Source organism: Hyla sarda, chromosome 7, assembly GCF_029499605.1.
Source record: "Hyla sarda isolate aHylSar1 chromosome 7, aHylSar1.hap1, whole genome shotgun sequence".
Classification (NCBI taxonomy): Eukaryota; Metazoa; Chordata; class Amphibia; order Anura; family Hylidae; genus Hyla; species Hyla sarda.
Window position 1 is genome coordinate 104,523,989 of NC_079195.1, and position 22,271 is coordinate 104,546,259.

Sequence of the window (22,271 nt, forward strand, 5' to 3'; positions counted from 1 at the left end):
GAGCTGCAGAAAATTTGCAGCAAAATACAGCACGTGTGACCCTACCCTAAAAAGAAATGTTATAAAATATGCTCACTTCCATTCTTTTTTTTTTTCAGGTGCATCCTCATCTGAGTCTGAAGGTGAAGCCAGCAAGACTGACATGGATCAGTACGTATGTGTTGTTCAGAGTCGTTCTGTAAAATATTAATTTATTTTATGAAGGTTTTCAGATAATATTAAGATTCTACTTATTTTTTCCAAACAGAAATTCCCCAAAAATTGCTTTAGTATTAGAGACCGCCACAATTTCCATACCAGATATTATCAGCCAAGACCATCTTCTACTCTTTGCTGATAACGTTTTAGATAAAATCTAATCTGGTGGAATTGATCAGTATTAAAGCATTTGTAGTTATACGGTCACATGATGTCTCAAAAGTTCCCTAAAAATGATTACAATGGAAAAATTTAATAAAATTCTGATTGAATTGTTCTTTAAAATAATTGGGAGCATGATATGCTGTATATTTACTGCTCAGAGCTAGTTTCACCATAATTTGCAAATATTTCATCTTTGCTATGAGGTTTACTAAGACACGTGATACATATAATATTTAACAGTTATTGAAATCAAGCAAGAACAGCAAATTTTAAAATGAGTAGACAGACAGATTGGAACTTGTTTTTACATATTTAATGGATGGATGACGAACATTTATAACAATGCTGTTTATTTAGGTCTAACATCCTGTGCTAAATAATTTCTTAGTATCATTTATTATTATTATTATTATTTTTTGCAGTGTGGTCTTTTTTTCCTGAAACAGAGCTCTAAATCCCCTACATAACCATAGGCCCCATTCACACAAAGGAATTTACGAGCAGAGTCCGGCAGAAAAATTCCACTTGAGATTTAAATTGCAGCAGACTCCCATTGTTTGAGGGTGCGGTCACATGCTAGTAGCTAGCTGAGGGAAACCCACTACGAGTTACGCTACCATTGATTTAAATGGGTCCGTGGACAGTCCGCAAATCTGACACTATTGCGGACTGTCTATAGTAACGTAACTCGCAGCGGGATTCCCGCAGCGGGCAACCCGATGCTAGTAATAGCATGTGAACGCACCCTTAATAGGATTCTGCTGCATCATGCACACAGAATTTTCGCAGCAGAAACATTCCAATTTAATATAAGAGTTTAGAAAACTTTTGAAAAGTTTGGTACGCTGAACTTTTCAAAAAGGTTCGGTTTGCAGCAAATAAGTTCAAACATACCCACATTTCAGTAACCCTTAAAGGGGTACTCCACTGGAAAACATTGTTTTTAAATCAACTGATGCCAGAATGTGAAACAGATTTGTAAATTACTTCTATTAAAAAATCTTAATCCTTCCAGTACTTATCAGCTGCTATATGCTTCACAGGAAGTTCTTTTCTTTTTTAATTTCCTCTCTGTCTGACCACAGTGCTCTCTGCTGACACCTCTCTCCATGTCAGGAACAGTCCAGAGCAGGAGACGTTTTCTATGGGGATTTGCTCCTATTCTGGACAGTTCCTGAAATGGACAGATGTGTCAGCAGAGAGCACTGTGGTCAGACTGAAAGGAAAGTCAAAGAGAAAAGAACTTCCTGTTGAGCATATAGCAGCTGATAAGTACTGGTAGGATTAAGATTTTTTTATAGAAGTAATGTACAAATCTGTTTAACTTTTTGGCACCATTTGATTTAAAAAAAAAAGTTTTCCAGTGGAATACTCCTTTAACTGGTTAACGACCAAGGACATGTAAACACGTCCTTGTGCTGTCAGCGGTGTATGGCACGGGCTCCAAACTTGAGTCCGTGCCATACCGGCTGGCCCACAGCTGATTCTTGTAGCTGAGGGCTGTCCTTAATAGCCGACATGCGGCGATTGGCATGGCCGGCAATTTACCCTTTCTGTTGCCTCTGTCAGCGTCATCTAAAGGGACCTGTAAACACTCGCTGGTGGTCCAGTGTGGTGGATCACCCTCCACATGCGCGATCGCGCGCGCGCGGGGGGGGGGCTGGCTATCTACTGCTGAGGTAACAGGAGGGCTTACCTCTGTTCCTCCGCTGGTCCTGGCTCTCACATTGATAAAGCCTGGCTGAACTCAATAGAGTGCAGAGCGCACAGATCATTATAGTTCTATGGAACTATATTGACCTGTATGAGGAATCTAATGATTTCTCCTAAAAGTCCCCTAAGGGCATTAAAGGGGTATTCCAAGCAAAAACTTTTTTTTTATATATCAACTGGCTCCGGAAAGTTAAACAGATTTGTAAATTAATGCTTGTAGTGAGAAACAGCGTTCGGCACAGCCAACCGTGCAGCCTGATATTCGCTCTTAGTGGAACAGGTGTGTATGTGTGTCGCTGCTTGTGGGGTGCTCAGCCAGGACAGAGTCATGAGTCAAACATTTGAGAGAGCATGGAAAATAAGCGGCACTCACCACAGACAGCTAGCGACAACTTCTTTATTTCTTAGGCGTGCAGTTAAAACATGCAGGTGCAGGGAGACAGACTGTGACAGAGCCTAGAAACATGGATGTGAATGGGGTATTAGTTATTAAAGGGGTTATCCAGGAAAAAAACTTTTTTTTATATATCAACTGGCTCTAGAAAGTTAAACAGATTTGTAAATTACTTCTATTAAAAAATCTTAATCCTTCCAATAGTTATTAGCTTCTGAAGTTGAGTTGCTGTTTTCTGTCTAACTGCTTTCTGATGACTCATGTCCCGGGAGCTGTCCAGCTCCTATGGGGATATTTTCCCATCATGCAAGGGATATTCTCCCATCATGCACAGCTCCCGGGACGTGACATCATCATTGAGCAGTTAGACAGAAAACTTCAGAAGCTAATAACTATTGGAAGGATTAAGATTTTTTAATAGAAGTAATTTACAAATCTATTTAACTTTCCGGAGCCAGTTGATATATAAAAAAAAGTTTTTTCCTGGAATACCCCTTTAATAAGGTATATAAAAAAATAAAGTTTAATGAAAGTAAAAAAAAAACACACATTAACCACTTCCTTATTAAAAGTTTAAAATGCCCCCCTTTTCGATCAAAAAGTCCCATGAAAACCAAAATGGTACAGATGAAAACTTCAGATCGTGGTGCAAAAAATGAGAACTCATACCACCCCATATATGGAAAAATAAAAAAGTTATAGGGATCAGAAGAGGGCATTTTAAACCTACTAATTTTTGTGCATAAAGTTATAATTTTTTAACAGAAGTAAAACAAAATCAAACCTATATAAGTTGGGTATCATTATAATCGTATGGACCTTCAAAATGTGTCATTTTAACCGAAAATGGGCGCTGCGTAGAAACGAAAGCCCCCAGAATTTACAAAATGCAGTTTTGTGTTTTCAATTAAACCTCACAAATATTTTTTTTCTGGTTTCGCGGTAGATTTTGTCGTAAAATTATTGATGTCATTACAAAGTAACATTGGTGGTGCAAAAAACAAGCCCTCATATGAGTTTGTAGATGGAAAATTGAAAGTGTTATGATTTTTAGAAGGTGAGGAGGAAAAAACAAAACTGCAAAAATGAAAAAACCTGTGGTCCTTAAAGGGGTACTCCGGTGAAAACCTTTTTTCTTTTTAAATCAACTGGTGGCAGAAAGTAAAACATATTTGTAAATGACTTCTATTAAAAAATCTTAATCCTTCCTGTACTTATTAGCTGCTGAATACTACAGAGGAAATTATTTTCTTTTTGGAATGCTCTCTGATGACATCACGACCACAGTTCTCTCTGCTGACGTCATTATAATAATGATAATTTGAACCCAAGTCCCCAACACTGCAAGGCAGCAGTGCCATCCACTGAGCCACCATGCTGCCCTTAGCATACATCTGATATGCATCTGCTATGCATGGTTGCTAAAATGGACAGAGATGTCAGCAGAGAGCACTGTGTTCGTGATGTCATCAGTGTTCCAAAAAGAAAGGAATTTCCTCTGTAGCATTCAGCAGCTAGTAAGTACTGGAAGGATTAAGATTTTTTAATAGAAGTCATTTACAAACATGTTTAACTTTCTGCCACCAGTTGATTTAAAAATAAAAAATAAAAAGGTTTTCCCTGGAGTACCCCTTTAAACCCTTAACGACCAGGTGCATCAGTACTTCGTGCACCAGGACATACATTTACGTCCCGGTAGGTCCCGGCGTCTGATAGCAGTCAGGGACCCGCCGGTAATGTCCAAGTTCCGCGGTCAGATGTCGTGATCAATACAGATCGCGGCAACTGCGGCAGCATGGCTACATTTTTTGCTGATCTGATCGCCCGCGGCACCGCTGCGAGGATCAGATCAGCTAACATAGCGGACAGAGGTCCCCTCAACTGCCTCCGCCGCCTTCCCGACTTCTTCTGTAAATTGTCATGCCCCCTCCCATAGACTTGCATAGCGAGGTCGGGGCGTGATGTCACACTCCGGCCCCCTGGTCGTCACTAGGCCGATTTGGAGCTGGCAGCGCGGCGTGCAGCTCCCCGAGGTGGGTGCTGAATGCAAGATTGCAGGGGTCCCCTGCAGGGGTCCCCAGTGGCGGGACCCCCGCGGTCAAACATCTTATCCCCTATCCTTTGGATAGGGGATAAGATGTCTTAGGGCCTGAGTACCTCTTTAAAAATGCACTGCACTAGCAGAGTTTGTATGCTTTTTAACATTAAAATAAAGGTGCATAAAGTATCACTTTTAGTTGGAAGATACCTGCCGGTGTTAAAAATGCACATTGAAGTATGAGAAGATGCAATGGCTTTTTCCAAGCATTCCCAAAATTCTTCCATTTGGGAATTGCAAAAAAGGATTGGTGTCCCAAAATATTGAAGAAAAATAGTTTCTGTAAACATTGAAAAAATTTGAAAAATTCTTCCTTTTTAAGAATTGTAAAAGATTGGTGTCCCAAAAAAGTAGTGAGGAAGAAATAGCTTTTATATAAAAAGTGGAAAAAATAATCCCTTGTTTTGGGATCATGGGCTGTGTATGTGTAGGCCTTGGAAGCAGCAAGGGGGTGGACTGGTGGTAGTTGTACCCAGCGGACGTCAGGCAGGGGTGGACTAGTGGTAGTTGTAGTAGCCAATGTGGACAACAGGCAGTGGTGGACAAGTTATTGTTGTAGAGAGCGGACAGCAGGGGTGGTGGACTAGTGGTAGTTGTAGTAGCTAGTGTATAACAGGCAGTGGTGCACTAGTGATAGTTGTAGCCAGCAGACAGCAGGGATAGTGTACTTGAGGAAATTGTAGTAGCCAGCTGACAACAGGCAGTGGTGGACTTGTGGTAGTTGTAGCCAGCGGATAACAGGCAGCGGTGGACAAGCAGTAATTGTATTAACCAGTGGACGGCAGGCAGTTATGGACTTTTGATAGTTGTAGCCAGCGGACAGTAGAGGTGGTGGACCGGTGGTAGTTGTAGGAACTTATGGACAGCAGTCCGTGATGGACTTTTGATAGTTGTAGCCAGCGGACAGCAGGGGTGGCAGACTGGTGGTAGTTGTAGTAGCCAGTGGATAGCAGGGGTAGTGGACTGGTCGTTGTTGTAGCCTGCAGACGTGCTGCTGCATGTGAACCAATGGGAAAGAACTTCAAAGAAAAAAACATGATGGAGGAGAAAAATGAACAACAGATGAAATTGATCTTACCCTTCAACAACTAATACAGAAAAGTGGAACATATTATGAACAAATATTGGCCTCTACTTCAACAGGATAGAACATTAGCTCCAATTTTAACAAACAAAGCAAGAATTGTGTACACTAAGGCGCCAAACTTAGGACTAAACTACCGATCCTGGAATTGAAAGGAGAACAGAAAACATGGCTAGCTTTGAAAGGATTTTATAAATGTGGGAAATGCAGTAACTTTAAGATGACGAAATTTCCAAGAAAGACGGAGACTATCACGTCTAACAGCAATATCTACCAAAACGACATCACAGAGTTTCTGACATGCACAAGCACTTCTGTACTCTACATTAGAGATGAGCGAAGTTACAGTTAATTGATTCGTCACAATCTGCTCGGCAGTTGCTGACTTTAGCCTGCATAAATTAGTTCAGCTTTCAGGTGCCAAGGAGGGCTGGAAAAGGTAGATTCAGTCCTAGAAGAGAGTCTCTTAAGACTATATCTACCTTTTCCAGCCCGACAGAGAACCTGAAAGCTGAACTAATTTATACAGCCTAAAGTCAGCAACTGCTAAGCCGAGAAGTTCGTGACGAATCTAATCACTGTAACTTCACTCATCTCTACTCTACATGATAACGTGCCCATGCCAAAAACAATATATTGGAAGAACAAAAAGAAGCCTAAAAATTAGATTGAGTGAACATATACATAACATTAAAATAGGCTTCGAAAAACACACCTTATCTATGCATTTCAAAGAAGCAAACATTTGTGATCCATCCGGGGGGCAGACTCCCCCGTTTGAAGCTAGAGCACCGCCGCTACACATTGGGACCTAAAGAGCGGGGACATCCATCTCCCTGTCATAAGGGTAGGTGAGTGAACCAACCCATTGCCTCTTTTGCCGACCGCCGAGTCGCGCTACAGTTCTCAACCACCATTAATAATTTGCCAGAGTGGTCCGCACATTCGGGACTCCAGCTCTTCTCTGATCACACAGTATCCTTATCAAGCCTACGTGTCAGCAGAGCCTGTACAAGCGCACACATCAGCACGCACAGCAGCAGCACTGCAAGGGTGGGCTCAATTCCACGGTGCTCCAGCACTACTCTGACACAGAACAAACCGTAACTTTCCATTTATGACAGTATTTACTCTGTGGATTACCATATTTGCAAGCCTTGGACAGTAATTTGGAAGTAATTGGCTGTCAGTTTTGAGCATTTTGAACTATTATAAATACTTTTACTATTCCTTTATTTACTATTTTTATCATACCTTGTTTGTCACCTACCAAAGTGAATTGCCGGGGATCAAAAGTTTGGGCACCCCAGGTAAAAATTTGTATTAGTGTGCATAAAGAAGCCAGGGAAAGATGGAAAAATCTCCAAAAGGCATCAAATTACAGATTAGACATTCTTATAATATGTCAACAAAAGTTAGATTTTATTTCCATCATTTATACTTTCAAAATAACAGAAAACATAAAAATGGCATCTGCAAAAGTTTGGGCACTCTGCAGAGTTAATATCTTGTACTGCCCCCTTTGGCAAGTATCACAGCTTGTAAATGCTTTTTGTAGCCAGCCAAGAGTCTTTCAATTCTAGTTTGAGGTATCTTTGCCCATTCTTCCTTACAAAAGTCGTCCAGTTCTTTGAGATTTCTGGGCTGTCTGTCATGCACTACTCTTTTAAGGTCTATCCATAGATTTTCAATTATGTTGAGGTCAGGAGATTGTGAAGGCCATGGCAAAACCTTCAGTTTACGCATCTTGATGTAATCCCCCGTGGATTTCGAGGTGTGTTTAGGATCATTATTCATTTGTAGAAGCCATCCTCTCTTTAACTTCAGCTTTTTCACAGATGGCATCAAGTTAGCATCCAAAATTTGCTGAAATTATATTAAATCCATTTTTCCTTCTACTCGAGAGATGTTCCCTGTTCACTGGCTGCACTGCAACCCCAAAGCATGATTGATCCACCTCCATGCTTAACAGTTGGACAGAGGTTCTTTTCATTAAATTCTGTTCCCCTTCTTCTCCAAACGTACCTTTGCTCATTCTGGCCAAAAAGTTCAATTTTAACCTCATCGGTCCACAGAACTTGTTTCCAAAATGCATCAGGCTTGTCTATGTGTTCATTTGCAAAGTTCAGACGCTGATTTTTGTGGTGAGGATGTAGAAGAGGTTTTCTTCTGATGACTCTTCCATGAACACCATTTTTGTACAAGTATCTCTTTATAGTGGAATAGTTTACCACAACTCCAGTGTCTGTCAGATCTTTCTGGAGGGATTGTGCAGTCGAACATGGGTTTTGATTTGTTTTTCTTACAATCCTGCGAGCTGTTCTGTCTGATATTTTTCTTGGTCTTCCAGATCTTGCTTTAACTTCCACTGTTCCTGATGAATGCCATTTCTTAATTACATTCCGAACAGAGGATATTGACATCTGAAAAAGTTTTGCTATCTTCTTATAGCCTTCTCCAGCTTTGTGAGCGTCAACTATTTTCAGTTTCAGATTTCTAGACAACTGCTTAGAAGAACCAATGGTGCTGATTGTTGGGGCAAGGTCAGATGAGTCTGGGCATTTAAAAACTTTGAGATTGACATCACCTGGTCTTCCCAGATGATAATTGAGAACAATCCATGACACTGGCACGTCTCAGCTTTGCAAAGGGGGCAGTGCATGCTATAAATTCTGCAGGGTGACCTAACTTTTGCAGATGCCATTTTTTTGTTTTCTGTTATTTTGAAAGTGTAAATGATGGAAATAAAATCTAACTTTTGTTGACATATTATAAGAATGTCAAATCTATAATTTGATGCCTTTTGGAAATTTTTCCATCTTTCCTCGGCTTCTTTGTGCACATTAATAGAATTTTTTACCTGGGGTGCCAAAATTTTTGATCCCCACTGTATCATTATTTTACCGTTATTTTAAATATCTCAATAACCCACCATTTAGAAAGCCTTAGTTTTCACTACCTATATACTTTTGGGTGTTTTAGACTTCACATCATACATATTTATTTTTATTCTACATTTTAAGTCATGGTTGCATCCATGTCTGCACATATTCTTATGTCCATGAGAACCAGTACATTCCCTCTTCATTAATTTTTTTTGCTTGTCAAATTATTTTTGCTTTCCCAAAACCCTGGTGTAGTCATTAGGGGTCTACACTGTACTGGATTTTCGGACGATCTGACAGATTGAGCACACCCACTGCCGTTTTTTCCTAATTTACAAATTTGTTTAACTTTCTGGCACCAGTTGATTTAAAAAAAAAATGTTTCCCCCTTTAAAAAGTTGCAAAAAGGTCTCAACTGAGACTTTTGTGTTTTGCTTATGTGCTCCAAATTTATCAACCCCCTGTTTTAGCATGATAAATATGAAGGACGAAGGCCCCTCACCTGCCACTGCTGCTCTCCCGACGTCTGCTAGAAGGCAGATCAGAGAAGTAGATCACTGATAATACTGATCATTGCTATGCCTATGCATAAAACTGAACAGTATAAGCAATCTAAAGATTATTATAGATAGTCTCCTATGGGGACATAAAAAGTTACATAGTTACAGTACATAGTTTATAAGGTTGAAAATAGACCACGGTCCATCAAGTTCAACCTACATCCCTATTGAGTCCCTGCTGAGTTGATCCTGAGGAAGGCAAAACATCCTCATACTAGAGGTAAAAATTCCTTCCCAACTCCAGTGTCAAATAAATGTTAAAAAAAACTTTTAAGAAAATGTGAAAAAGCAAACCCCCCAATAAAATATAAATCTCCCCTTTTCCGCATTTTTCTCAAAAAAGTAAAAAAAAAAAATTTCACGTCAGTTTTGTAAAAGTGGGTGTGTCCACATATATTGTCTGCTTTACATGATATTTTTGAAGGGGTGAGAGTCCAGTTTACATCAAAAATTTCACACCAGCTTTTTGATAGTGTAGAAATCACAGAAATGGATATAGTTTTATTGTTTTTGTTTTCTTCTCATTTTAGATAAGTGAATGCGGAGGACTATGTCAGATTTGGCAGATTGCGATGATGAACAGTGTTTTTTTTAAATGTCAATGAAAGGGTTAACGAGGGCTGTGGGGGAGTGTTTTTATTTAAATAAATAAAAATTTCAATGTGTTGTGTTTTTTTATAATTGAATTTTCAGGCTTAGTAATGGAAGCTGTCTTGTAGACAGAATCCAGTACTAAGCCAGGGCTTAGAGTTAGCCCCAAAATCAGCTAGCACTAACCCCCAATTATTGCTCCCAGCTACCCACCACCACAGGGGTGCTGGGAAGAGCCAGTAGCAACAGGCCAGGAGCGTCAAAAATGGCGCTCCTGGGCCTAGGCAGTAACAGGCTGGCATTATTTAGGCTGAAGAGGGCCAGTAACAATGGTCCTCGCCCACCCTGGTAACATCAGGCTGTTGCTGCTTGGTTGGTATCTGGCTGATAATGAAAACATGGGGGAAACCACACGTTTATTTGTGTATTTAAAATAATAATAAAAAAAAAACATGCATAGGGTTCCCCCTATTTTCAGCACCAGCCAGATACCAACCAAGCAGCAACAGCCTGACGTTACCAGGGTGGGCGAGGACCATTGTTGCTGGCCTTCCCCGCCTAAATAACACCAGCCTTTTACCGCCTAGGACCAGGAGCGCCATTTTTGACACTCCGGGCCTGTTGTTACCGGCCCTTCTCGGCACCCCTGTGGCGGTGGGTACCGTGGTAATAATTAGAGGTTAGCTTTAGCTGATTTTGGGGCTAACGCTTAGCCCTGGCATAGTAAGTAGGATTTTGTCTATAAGACGGCTTCCACTACTAAGCCTGAAAATTCAATGATAAAAAAACACAACACATTGAAAATGTTATTTATTTAAAAAAACACTACCCCACAGCCCTTGTTAACCATTTTATTGAAATAAAGAAAAACGCTGGTCATCGTCGCAGTCCACCGAATCTGACATAGTCCTCGGCATACAGGTATCCGAAATTAGAAGAAAAGAAAAATAAGAAATATGGGTTAGTGCGTTTTTTGGAGAGCGCACATAATGCAGCGTGTTCATAAACAGGGAGCTTCCAATTGTTGCTAAACTACAACTCCCATCATGGGGGCTGTAGTTAAGCAACAGCTGACTGCTGAGAAGGCGTGGGACAGAAGGACTAGGCAGAGGCAAGGTCAGACGTAGCAGAAGGTCGGGGCAGGCGGCAAGGTTCGTAGTCAATATGGATAGCAGGAGATCTGGAAACACAGGCTTTGGACAACACTAAACGCTTTCACTGGCACAAGGCAACAAGATCCGGCCAGGGAGTGCAGGGGAAGTGAGGTATTATAGCCAGGGAGCAGGTGGAAGCTAATTAGGCTAATTGGGCCAGGCACCAATCATTGGTGCACTGGCCCTTTAAGTCTCAGAGAGCTGGCGCGCGCGCGCCCTAGAGAGCGGAGCCGCGTGCGCCAGCACATGACAGCCGGGGACCGGGACGGGTAAGTGACTTGGGATGCGATTCGCAAGTGGGCGCGCCCCGCTATGCGAATCGCATCCCCGCCGGCAATGTCAGTGCAGCGCTCCCGGTCAGCGGGTCTGACCGGGGCGCTGCAGAGAGAGAGAGACGCCGTGAGCGCTCCGGGGAGGAGCAGGGACCCGGAGCGCTCAGCGTAACAGTACCCCCCCCCCCCTTAGGTCTCCCCCTTTTTTTGTCCGGCAACTGCTTCACATGGGACGAGGACACCGGGAGTGATTGTAGGGTTTCCTCAAAGGCAGGCAGTACAGCAGGAGTGGGAATGGGGAGGGAGGGAAGAGGGTGAAGCTTGGCACAGGGCAGGGTGTCCCCAGGACGGGGGCCATGAGGAGGCACGGCACAGTCCTGATAGGCCTTGGGGAGACCAGGTGTAGGAGGAGGCACTGAGGCTTGCCTGACGGGACTGGGAGGAGAGGAGAGGCATTTCTTGTGGCAAGCAGAGCCCCAATTCTTGATCTCCCCGGTGGTCCAGTCAAGGGTGGGAGAATGATGCTGGAGCCATGGCAGACCGAGGAGGACTTCAGAGGTGCAGTTGGGAAGGACGAAAAATTCAATGTTTTCGTGATGGGGTCCAATGCACATTAAGAGGGGTTTTGTGCGGTAAAGCATGGTGCAATCCAATTTAACTCCGTTGACCGCGGAAATGTAGAGCGGCTTGACGAGACAGGTCACCGGGATGCAGAACTTATTCACCAAAGAATCCAGAATAAAATTTCCAGAGGCACCAGAGTCCAAGCAGGCCACGGCTGAGAGGGAGGAGTTGGCAGAAGGAGAAATCCGCACGGGCACAGTGAGACGTGGAGAAGCAGATTTCGTACCAAGAGACGCCACACCCACGTGAGCTGGGTGCGTGCGTTTCCCAGACATGGAGGGCGAATAGGGCAATCCACCAAGAAGTGTTCGGTACTGGCACAGTACAGACAAAGATTTTCTTCCCTACGGCGAGTCCTCTCTTCCTGGGTCAGACGAGACCGATCCACTTGCATAGCCTCCTCGGCGGGAGGCACAGGCATAGATTGCAAAGGATACTGTGGGAGAGGTGTCCAGAGATCTAGGTCTTTTTCCTGGTGGAGCTCCTGGTGTCTCTCAGAAAAACGCATGTCAATGCGGGTGGCCAAATGGATAAGTTCTTGCAGGTTGGCAGGAATCTCTCGTGCGGCCAGCACATCCTTGATGTTACTGGATAGGCCTTTTTTAAAGGTTGCGCAGAGAGCCTCGTTATTCCAAGATAATTCGGAAGCGAGAGTACGAAATCGGATGGCGTACTCGCCTACTGAAGAATTACCCTGGACCAGGTTCAGCAGGGCAGTCTCGGCAGAAGAAGCTCGGGCTGGTTCCTCGAAGACACTAAGGACTTCAGCGAAGAAGGACTGGACTGTGGCTGTGGCAGGATCATTGCGGTCCCAGAGCGGTGTGGCCCAAGACAAGGCCTTTCCAGAAAGAAGGCTCACTACGAACGCCACCTTAGACCGTTCTGTAGGAAATAGGTCCGACAACATCTCCCTATGCAGGGAACATTGAGACAAAAATCCACGGCAGAGTCTAGAGTCCCCATCAAATTTGTCCGGCAGGGACAAGCGGAGGCTGGGAGTGGCCAGTCGCTGCGGAGGAGGTGCAGGAGCTGGCGGAGGAGATGGTTGCTGCTGTAGCAGTGGCAGAAGTTGCTGTAACGTGGCGGTCAACTGCGACAGCTGCTGTCCTTGTTGGGCAATTTGCTGCGATTGCTGAGCGACCACCGTGGTAAGGTCAGCGAGGCTTGGCAGCGGCACCTCAGCGGGATCCATGGCCGGATCTACTGTCACGATTCGGCAAGCTGGTTGTGGATCCTCTGTGTCAGCGAGGGATTGGCGTGGACCGTGCCAGTGGACCGGTTCTAAGATGCTACTGGTGTTCACCAGAGCCCGCCGCAAAGCGGGATGGTCTTGCTGCGGCGGTAGCAACCAGGTAGTATCCACTAGCAACGGCTCAACCTCGCTGACTGCTGAAAAGGCGTGGGACAGAAGGACTAGGCAGAGGCAAGTTCAGACGTAGCAGAAGGTCGGGGCAGGCGGCAAGGTTCGTAGTCAATATGGATAGCAGGAGATCTGGAAACACAGGCTTTGGACAACACTAAACGCTTTCACTGGCACAAGGCAACAAGATCCGGCCAGGGAGTGCAGGGGAAGTGAGGTATTATAGCCAGGGAGCAGGTGGAAGCTAATTAGGCTAATTGGGCCAGGCACCAATCATTGGTGCACTGGCCCTTTAAGTCTCAGAGAGCTGGCGCGCGCGCCCTAGAGAGCGGACCTGCGCGCCAGCACATGACAGCCGGGGACCGGGACGGGTAAGTGACTTGGGATGCGATTCGCGAGCGGGCGCGTCCCGCTATGCGAATCGCATCCCCGCCGGCAATGTCAGTGCAGCGCTCCCGGTCAGCGGGTCTGACCGGGGCGCTGCAGAGAGAGAGACGCCGTGAGCGCTCCGGGGAGGAGCAGGGACCCGGAGCGCTCGGTGTAACAGGTACTTGCACATCCCCCGTCTGCAGGACTTTTAGGACTACTACTCCCATCTTGGACAGACTCCGTCCATGATGGGAGTTATAGTCCAGGGGCTGAGGGGCAGATCGCACCAGGTCATTCTCCAGAGAAACGCTGCGATCTGCATTTATAGCTATTCACCAATCAGAGCTCCTGTCTCCCGGGCGGGGATTATAAAATGTGATACAGTTTACAGGAGCCGGCAGGCAGCGCAGTGTAGTCGCATATGCCGCCGGCTTTTACAGTTAATAAATGCGGATTGCAGCTGGTCTCTGGCAAATTCCCCGGTGCGATCTGCACCTCTGCCCCTGGACTACAAATCCCATTTTGGGCAGTCAGTCCATGATGGGAGTAGTAGTCCTAACTGTCCCAAAATAGTTAATATAATTCTCAGATGCTTTAGAACACTTTGGTATGTGTCCTCTTAGGTGGTGTATATTTGCGCAAGAAAAGTGCTTTTGCTAATTTTTTTTGCGTTAGAAAAAAAAACGCAGTTAATAAATTTGATTCTACAGTAGAAAGTGTTCTATGGTAAGCTTAACCGTAGACATGGTTGCATAAAAAAATAGACAACAAAAAAAGCTCTATATACAATGATAAATTCCCCCCTATGTTATTATTTACATATATGAATAATCTTTATAAAGCTAAATTACAATCTGCATTATAGTCCAGCAGTACACGCTGCTAGTTGCCATTGGAAACAGTTAAAAAAACGTGTCAACAACCACAGTCAAGCAGCTCCATATGCTACTTTACAGTATGCCTATACAGTTGCATACATCACAGCCTTGCATCTTTAACAAAAAAAAATCTCTGCAGACTTTGAGTCAGTAAGGAATGTTGGGAGATGTTAACATCTAAAGTCAGTAATTTTGAATTCAGTGCTAGACTGTAATATAGGCTTTAAATCAAGATCAATACTAGATAAGTATTGCATTGTACTTATATTTTTTCTTAACTAGATTTATTCTATATTTTAAAATGTTTTGCTACTAAATGTAAAAGTGTCTGATATTAGTAAAATGGAAAAATATAAATAAGAATCCATTATTGAACAGTAAGCTACACAACTACAACAAGTTTGAGAGCTATGTATTTTTTTTTACAACCACTTACATAATGATTTTAGTTATATAAAGGATGCATAAATGAAGTATGATTTCATTTGGGTTCTGCACCAAAATCCATGCAGCAACCACATAAAAAATGGGATTTTAATATAAAGAGTAAATAAATGTTTTGGCTGGTGGATTCAAGCAAACAGAGTAGGTAAAATACCTGTATGATTTATGTACATGCACTTATTTGCTGTCTAGAAGTGTCACCCTACAGTATAGATGAAGAAGATCCCAGCACATGGTTAGTAGCTTTTTACTCTTTTTTATTAGAGTTTTTCAGCTTTGCGTTACTGCACGCGTTACGGCTCCCCTGAGCCTTTCTCAACAGCTGATGATCAGCTGTTGAGAAAGGCTCAGGTGGAGCCGTAACGTGCAGTAACGCAAAGCTAAAAAATTCTAATAAAAAGGAGTAAAAAGCTACTTACCGTGTGACGGGATCTTCTTCATCTGTTCAAGTGTTTTCCTCGTGCACGAGGACTTTGCCGCAGTGCTGACCGTTCGCTCATACCCTACAGTATAGTGACTGTAGTTACCTGTGCAAGGACTAGAACCTCCTTTGGACACAGGTAAGGGTGGCTCCATTTTGTATCTCTGGTGAACCGTGTATACTGTGCACGACCTTAAAGAAACACCTGACAACTATTTATATTGTTATTTATAGCTTCCAGCAGCTATTTCTGACTTTTATATCTAAGAACTTGCTTTATCTGTTTGTATCTTGTCATTTTTCTTTAATCTTCATTTATTCTTATTTAGGTTGAGATTCTGAACATTTTGGAACCAATTACTAATTTTCCATAGAGTTATGTTCTCAAGATACAATTTTCTTGATATACAATTGTTCATCCTGGAACCAATTAATATTGAGGGATCACTATATGTCCGGCAGTCTGTACACTAAAAAGCCAAAATTGAATGGGACTAAATCTATTTAAAAAGCTGTGCTATAGAAAGTGAAAATCTACAATACAAATCCCAATTTTTGTTGCAGATTCACAATGAATTAAAAAAAAAACGAACGAATTGTCATGTAAACCTAGTTTTATAACTGTCATTTTAAAATGTTCAACTGAGGGGTATATTCATTACTTATAACAAAAACTTATTATTGTCTTTGATGTATTGCTTTTAAGGTCACAAAGTGAAAATTTGACAGAAGAAGTGTCTAAACCTGAGGCCCTTCAAGAAAGAAATGTTCCGATCACTGTAATACAGCATTCACAGCCAACAGTAACACAACAGGTAGGAAAACAATACAGTCATGGCCGTAAATGTTGGCACCCCTGAATTTTTTCAAGAAAATGAAGTATTTCTCACAGAAAAGGATTGCAGTAACGCATTTTTTGCTATACACATGTTTATTCCCTTTGTGTGTATTGGAACTAAACCAAAAAAGGGAGAAAAAAAGCTAATTGGAGATAATGTCACACCAAACTCCAAAAATGGTCTGGACAAAATTATTGGCACCCTAAACATAATATTTGGTTGCACACCCTTTTGAAAGAATAACTGAAATCAGTCGCTTCCTATAACCATCAATAAGCTTCTTACACCTCTCAGCCAGAATGTTGGACCACTCTTCCTTTGCAAACTGCTCCAGGTCTCCAGGTGCCTTTTCCCAACAGCAATTTTAAGATCTCTCCACAGGTGTTCAATGGGATTTAGATCTGGACTCATTGCTGCCACTTCAGAACTCTCCAGCGCTTTGTTGCCATCCATTTCTGGGTGATTTTTGATGTATGTTTGTAGTCATTGTCCTGCTGGAAGACCCAAGATCTCAAACACAAACCAAGCTTTCTGACACTGGGCTGTACAGTAGGACCCAAAATGCATTGGTAATCCTCTGATTTCATGATGCCTTGTGCACATTCAAGGCACCCAGTGCCAGAGGCAGCAAAACAACCCCAAAACATCATTGAACCTCCACCATATTTCACTGTAGGTACTGTGTTCTTTTCTTTGTAGGCCTCATTCCATTTTCGGTAAAACAGTAGAATGATGTGCATTACCAAAAAGTTCTATCTTGGTCTCATCTGTCCACAAGATGTTTTCCCAGAAGGATTTTGGCTTACTCAAGTTCATTTTGGCAAAATATAGTTTTGCTTTTTTATGTCTGTGTGTCTTGGGTCTCCTGCCATAGCGTTTCATTTCATTTAAATGTTGACGGATAGTTTGCGTTGACACTGATGCTCCCTAAACCTACAGGATAGCTTTAATATCTTTGGAACTTGTTTGGGGCTGCTTATCCACCATCCTGACTATCCTGCCTTGACACCTTTCATCAGTTTTTCTCTTCCGCCCAACACCCAGGGAGATTAGCTACAGTGCCATGGGTTGCAAACTTCTTGATAATGTTGCGCACTGTGGACAAAGGCAAATCTACTGTAGATCTCTGGAGATGGACTTGTAACCTTGGGATTGTTGATATTTTTCCACAATTTTGGTTCTCAAATCCTCAGACAGTTATCTTCTCCTCTTTCTGTTGTCCATGCTTAGTGTGGCACACACAGACACACAATGCAAAGACTAAGTGAACTTCTCTCCTTTTTATCTGTTTTCAGGTGTGATTTTTATATTGCCCACACCTGTTACTTGCCCCATGTGAGTTAAAGGAGCATCAAATGCTTGAAACAAACTTATTTTTCCACAATTTTTAAAGGGTGCCAATAATTTTGTCCAGCCCACTATTGGAGTTTGGTGTGACGTTATGTCCAATTAGCTTTTTTTCCTCCCTTTTTTGGTGTAGTTCCAATACACACAAAGGGAATAAACATGTTTATAGCAAAATATATGTTACTGCAATCCTTTTCTGTGAGAAATACTTAATTTTACTGCCATGACTGTGTATCGTATCACTTTTTTTTTACAAATGTATTTTTCAGTTCTTAAAATTTTTTAAAAATAGGATATTTAGGATTTACGATATCAGAACGTGACCTCATAGAGCAAAGAAAGTGCTTTCTAGCCCCAAAACAACCTTATTGACTCCATAGCCCCGTTTTGTTGACTAAACTTTGCTTTAATTTCTAATTAAAATTTCAGTACCCGGTGTTGCCCGGTTTTTCCTTCCTAATCCTTTTTGGGGAGGAAAATAAACAAAGGAGGAAGCTTTTGACTTCATATGCAGTCCTCATATATTGTTGTCATATCCTGACCCCACATCCCGACCTCCTATACTGTCCTCCTATACCGACCTCCTATCCCGACCTCCTATCCCGTCCTCCTATCCTGTCCTGCTATCCCGTCCTCGACCTCCTATCCCTTCCTCCAATCTCGAGCTCCTATCCCGTCGTCCTATCCTGACCTCATATCCCGACCTCCTATCCCGTCCTCCTATCCCGTCCTCCTATCTCGACCTCCTATCTCAACCTCCTATCCAGTCCTCCTATCCCGACCTCCTATCCCGTCCTCCTATCTTGACCTCCTATCCCATCCTCCTATCTCGACCTCCTATCCTGACCTCCTATCCAGACCTCCTATCATATCCTCCTATCCCGAGCTCCTTTCCCGTCCTCATATCTCGACCTCCTATCTTGACCTCCTATCCTGTCCTCCTATCTCGACCTCCTGTCCCAACTTCCTATCCAGACCTCCTATCCCATCCTCCTATCTTGTCCTCCTATCCCGACCTCCTATCCTGACATTCTATCCCGACCTCCTATCTCGACCTCCTATCCCGTCCTCCTATCCCGACCTCCTATCCTGACCTCCTTTCCCGTCCTCACATCTCAACCTCCTATCTTGACCACCTATCCCATCCTCCTATCTCAACCTCCTATCCTGACCTCCTATCCAGACCTCCTATCCCGTCCTCCTATCCCGACCTCCTTTCCCGTCCTCATATTTTGACCTCCTATCTTGACCTCCTATCCCGTCCTCCTATCTCGACCTCCTATCCAACCTCCTATCCAGACCTCCTATCCCGTCCTCATATCCCGTCCTCCTATCTTGTCGTCCTATCCTGACCTCCTATCCCGACATCCCATCCCGACCTCCTACCCGACCTCCTATCCCGACCTCATATCTCGTCCTCATATCCTGTCCTCCTATCCCGACCTCCCATCCCGTCCTCATATCCTGACTCGTAATATGTGTACCAGGTAATGAAATAGCTCCAGCCTAACGGAAATTAGATGGGAACATACATTTCCCATTGATTTGCATGGGACTTTAAAAAAAAAACCTGACCCTCACAAATGGGGGTAGTTAAGGGTTAAATTAACTATCCTATATTTTAAGTGGACATATAAGTAACATGTGACCAAGTATTATCGAAATATCTCCAGCTGTTTGGAAGTTATGCAGTAAAATATATTTCCCATTGACTTGCATTGGACTTTAAACATAAGACCCGCCCCTGGTAAATGGGGGTGAGTAAGGGTTAAATTACCTATCCTATGTTTGTTGTTTACATATAAGTAACATGTGTGCCAAGTTTCATGTTAATATTTTTAGCCGTTTGAAAGTTTTTGTGGAACATACATACATACATACATATACACACACACACACACACACACATTGGGGGAGATTTATCAAAAGCTGTGCAGAGGAAAAGTTGCCCAGTTGCCCATAGCAACCAATCAGATCGCTTCTTTCATTTTTGAAAGGCTCTTTTAAAAAATGAAAGAAGCGATCTGATTGGTTGCTATGGGCAACTGGTCAACTTTTCCTCTGCACAGCTTTTGATAAATCTCCCCCATTGAGTTTTATATATATAGATTTTGCATAAAATAAAGTGACTTGATCCTTGTTCTTTTGAGTTAAATTTGATAATGTTTCAATTCTGATATAGACTCGTCCAATAATGTCCATTAATGTTAAACTCCTACGTGCTCGTCCATTAATGTTAAAGGGATACTCCGTTGGAAAACTTTTTTTTTTTAATCAACTGGTGCCAGAAAGTTAAACAGATTTGTAAATTACTTCTATTAAAAAAAAATATGAATCCTTCCAGTACTTATTAGCTGCTGAATACTACAGAGGAAATGATTTTCTTTTTGGAACACAGTGCTCTCTGCTGACATCATGAGCACAGTGCTCTCTGCTGACATCTCTGACCATTTTAGAAACTGTCCAGAGCAGCAAATGTTTGCTATGGGGATTTTTTCCTACTCTGGGCAGTTCTTAAAATGGGCAGAGATTTCAGCAGAGAGCACAGTGGTCATGATGTCAGCAGAGAGCTCTGTGTTCCAAAAAGAAAAGAATTTCCTCTGTAGTGTTCAGCAGCTAATAAGTACTGGTAGGATTAAGATTTTTTTATAGAAGTAATTTGCAAATATCTTTATCTTTCTGGCACCAGTTAATTAAAGAAAAAAACAGCAGTCTCCTGAGCCTAGCTCAAACTCCAGTCCAAGTCCAGTTTATAACGAATCCATAATTCTTTCACAGAGTTCGACTACATACCTACAAGGGCTAGACGGAAGACCATTAATGGCTGCTCCTGTTTTTACCAAGGTAATATATCCCAAATTTCCATTAGTATTTGCTGTTACATATTTAAATAGTTAGCAAAATGAAAACGTCAACTCTATAGTTATACTTCAAAATTAATTATCCAAAAAATATTATATATATTGATCATTTATAGATTATTCATTTGAAACTCTATAATAATTTTTCATTGGCTTTAAGTAGTATTATATCAATGGCATTATGTGAATAGCTATATCTATCTTATCTTGTCTGCCTACTTTTACTTTTCTCTAGACACTGCAAGACATAACGTCTTCTGAGGGTCAGTTGGTTGTATTTGAAAGTCGAGTCAAGGGGTCTCCGTCTCCAAAGGTTGAATGGTACAGAGAAGGAACATTGATTGAAGATTCACCAGATTTTCGGATTTTACAGAAAAGTAATATACTTCTTATATTTGATATTACTGCATCCACACATATACCTATCTACATTTGAATCCATGACAATGGGTGATTTTTAACCCTATCTGGTAATGCCTCCCAATGGCAAAAAAAAGACACTTTGAGTGCAAATAAGGGTATCCCCCGTGTTTTTGATCTGGTTTTGCAGAAAAGTACAGTTAAAGGACAACTGTAGTGGTGCCGTTTTATATATTCCTGTGCCCGGGCCTCAGAAATAAACAAAATAAACTTATACATACCTTCCTACGAGCCCCCGTTGGTCCGACACAGGCCTCACGGTCTGGCAGCCCTGACGTCATTCCACTTCCTGGGGACAGGGAAGCCGCAAAGCCGTCGGCGTATCACCGGCCGCAGCGATGTCCCGCCCCGGCTGGTGATAGGCTGAGCCCACTGTCATGTAAGAAGCTCTGGCCGGCTTCTTACATGACAGTCGGCTCAGCCTATCACCAGCCGGGGTGGGACATCGCTGCGGCTGGTGATACGCCGACGGCTCTGCGGCTTCCCCGTCTCCAGGAAGTGGAATGACGTCAGCACTGCCGGACCGCGAGGCCTGTGCCGGACCAATGGGGGCTCGTAGGAAGGTATGTATGAATTTATTTTGTTTATTTCTGAGGCCCGGGCATGGGCATATATAAAACGGTACCACTACAGTTGTCCTTTAAAGCGTACCTGTCATAGTGCAAAAAAAAAAAAAAAAAGGGATATGTTACTCAGTATCTAATCCTGATCATGTACATATCATTTGTATGTGTCTTGGACAATTTAAAAAAAATGAATATTTAAAAAAGTCATCTTATCAGTAGTACTTCAAAATGTGAAAAGTTTTTCATAATGACAGTACCTTTTTAAAATTTATATGAACGCAATATGCAATTTACAGTTAGCAGTATTTAAAAAATAAACCTACTTTTTTTTAATCTTTCAATAAAGTATGAGGTACTCTTGAAAAACTATCACCAGCCAATGAGTATTTCCTTAGTTGGATCATCTGTTTTAGAAATTTGTAGGGGTATCTTCCCATATTAGTGTGTTCTTTAGAACCCCTGCAGAAGGCTCATCTATCTCCAGCAGCCCCATAGAAACTACATGGAGTGGCACATAAGTGACTAAGATCCCAAGACAGATCATAGGGAATACCAGAGATCAGGACCCTTGTGACCTGACACATATTTCCTATCCTCTGTGTTTTAAATTGGATTACCCCTTTAAGCATACCTCCACCTACATATGTCTCAAATGAAAAAAATCGGAAGTAAGAAAGAGGAAGTACCATGAAGCAGCTCTATGGTTTGTATTATCACTGCTAATAAACCTCAATAGTTAAATATAGAATATATTTTAAACAATGCTGACTTTCCTATTAATAAAACAAATGGGAAAATCTCAAACCTGAACAAAATTTTTAATTTTATTTCCTTCTAGAGCCTCGATCTATGGCTGAACCTGGTAAGTATAAAACCATAAGTACAAATTTTAATTTTTTTTTTCTCATTCTCATGGTCTAAGGTTGACAGCAGACTTTACTTAGACCTAACAAGTCCAGAGCTGTAAAATATTATCTATTTCTGTTACAAAACTTTGTTATTGGTTATGGTTCCTGTTATTGACACAT

General features: G+C 42.3%; 1 protein-coding gene across 14 annotated transcripts in view; it reads left to right on the forward strand.

Moving 5' to 3' along the window:
* MYPN (myopalladin) overlaps positions 1-22,271 on the forward strand; it is a 346,898-nt gene that overhangs the window by 285,499 nt on the left and 39,128 nt on the right. For all 14 annotated transcript variants that reach the window (XR_008846301.1, XR_008846300.1, XM_056530264.1 and 11 more), the window contains 5 exons: positions 99-150; positions 15,917-16,025; positions 20,175-20,240; positions 20,493-20,634; positions 22,082-22,105. Coding sequence is in view for 12 of the 14 variants with exons in the window: in XM_056530264.1 (XP_056386239.1) it covers positions 99-150; positions 15,917-16,025; positions 20,175-20,240; positions 20,493-20,634; positions 22,082-22,105 (393 nt within the window). In the remaining 2 variants the exon portion in view is untranslated. The remainder of the gene's footprint in view (positions 1-98; positions 151-15,916; positions 16,026-20,174; positions 20,241-20,492; positions 20,635-22,081; positions 22,106-22,271) is intronic.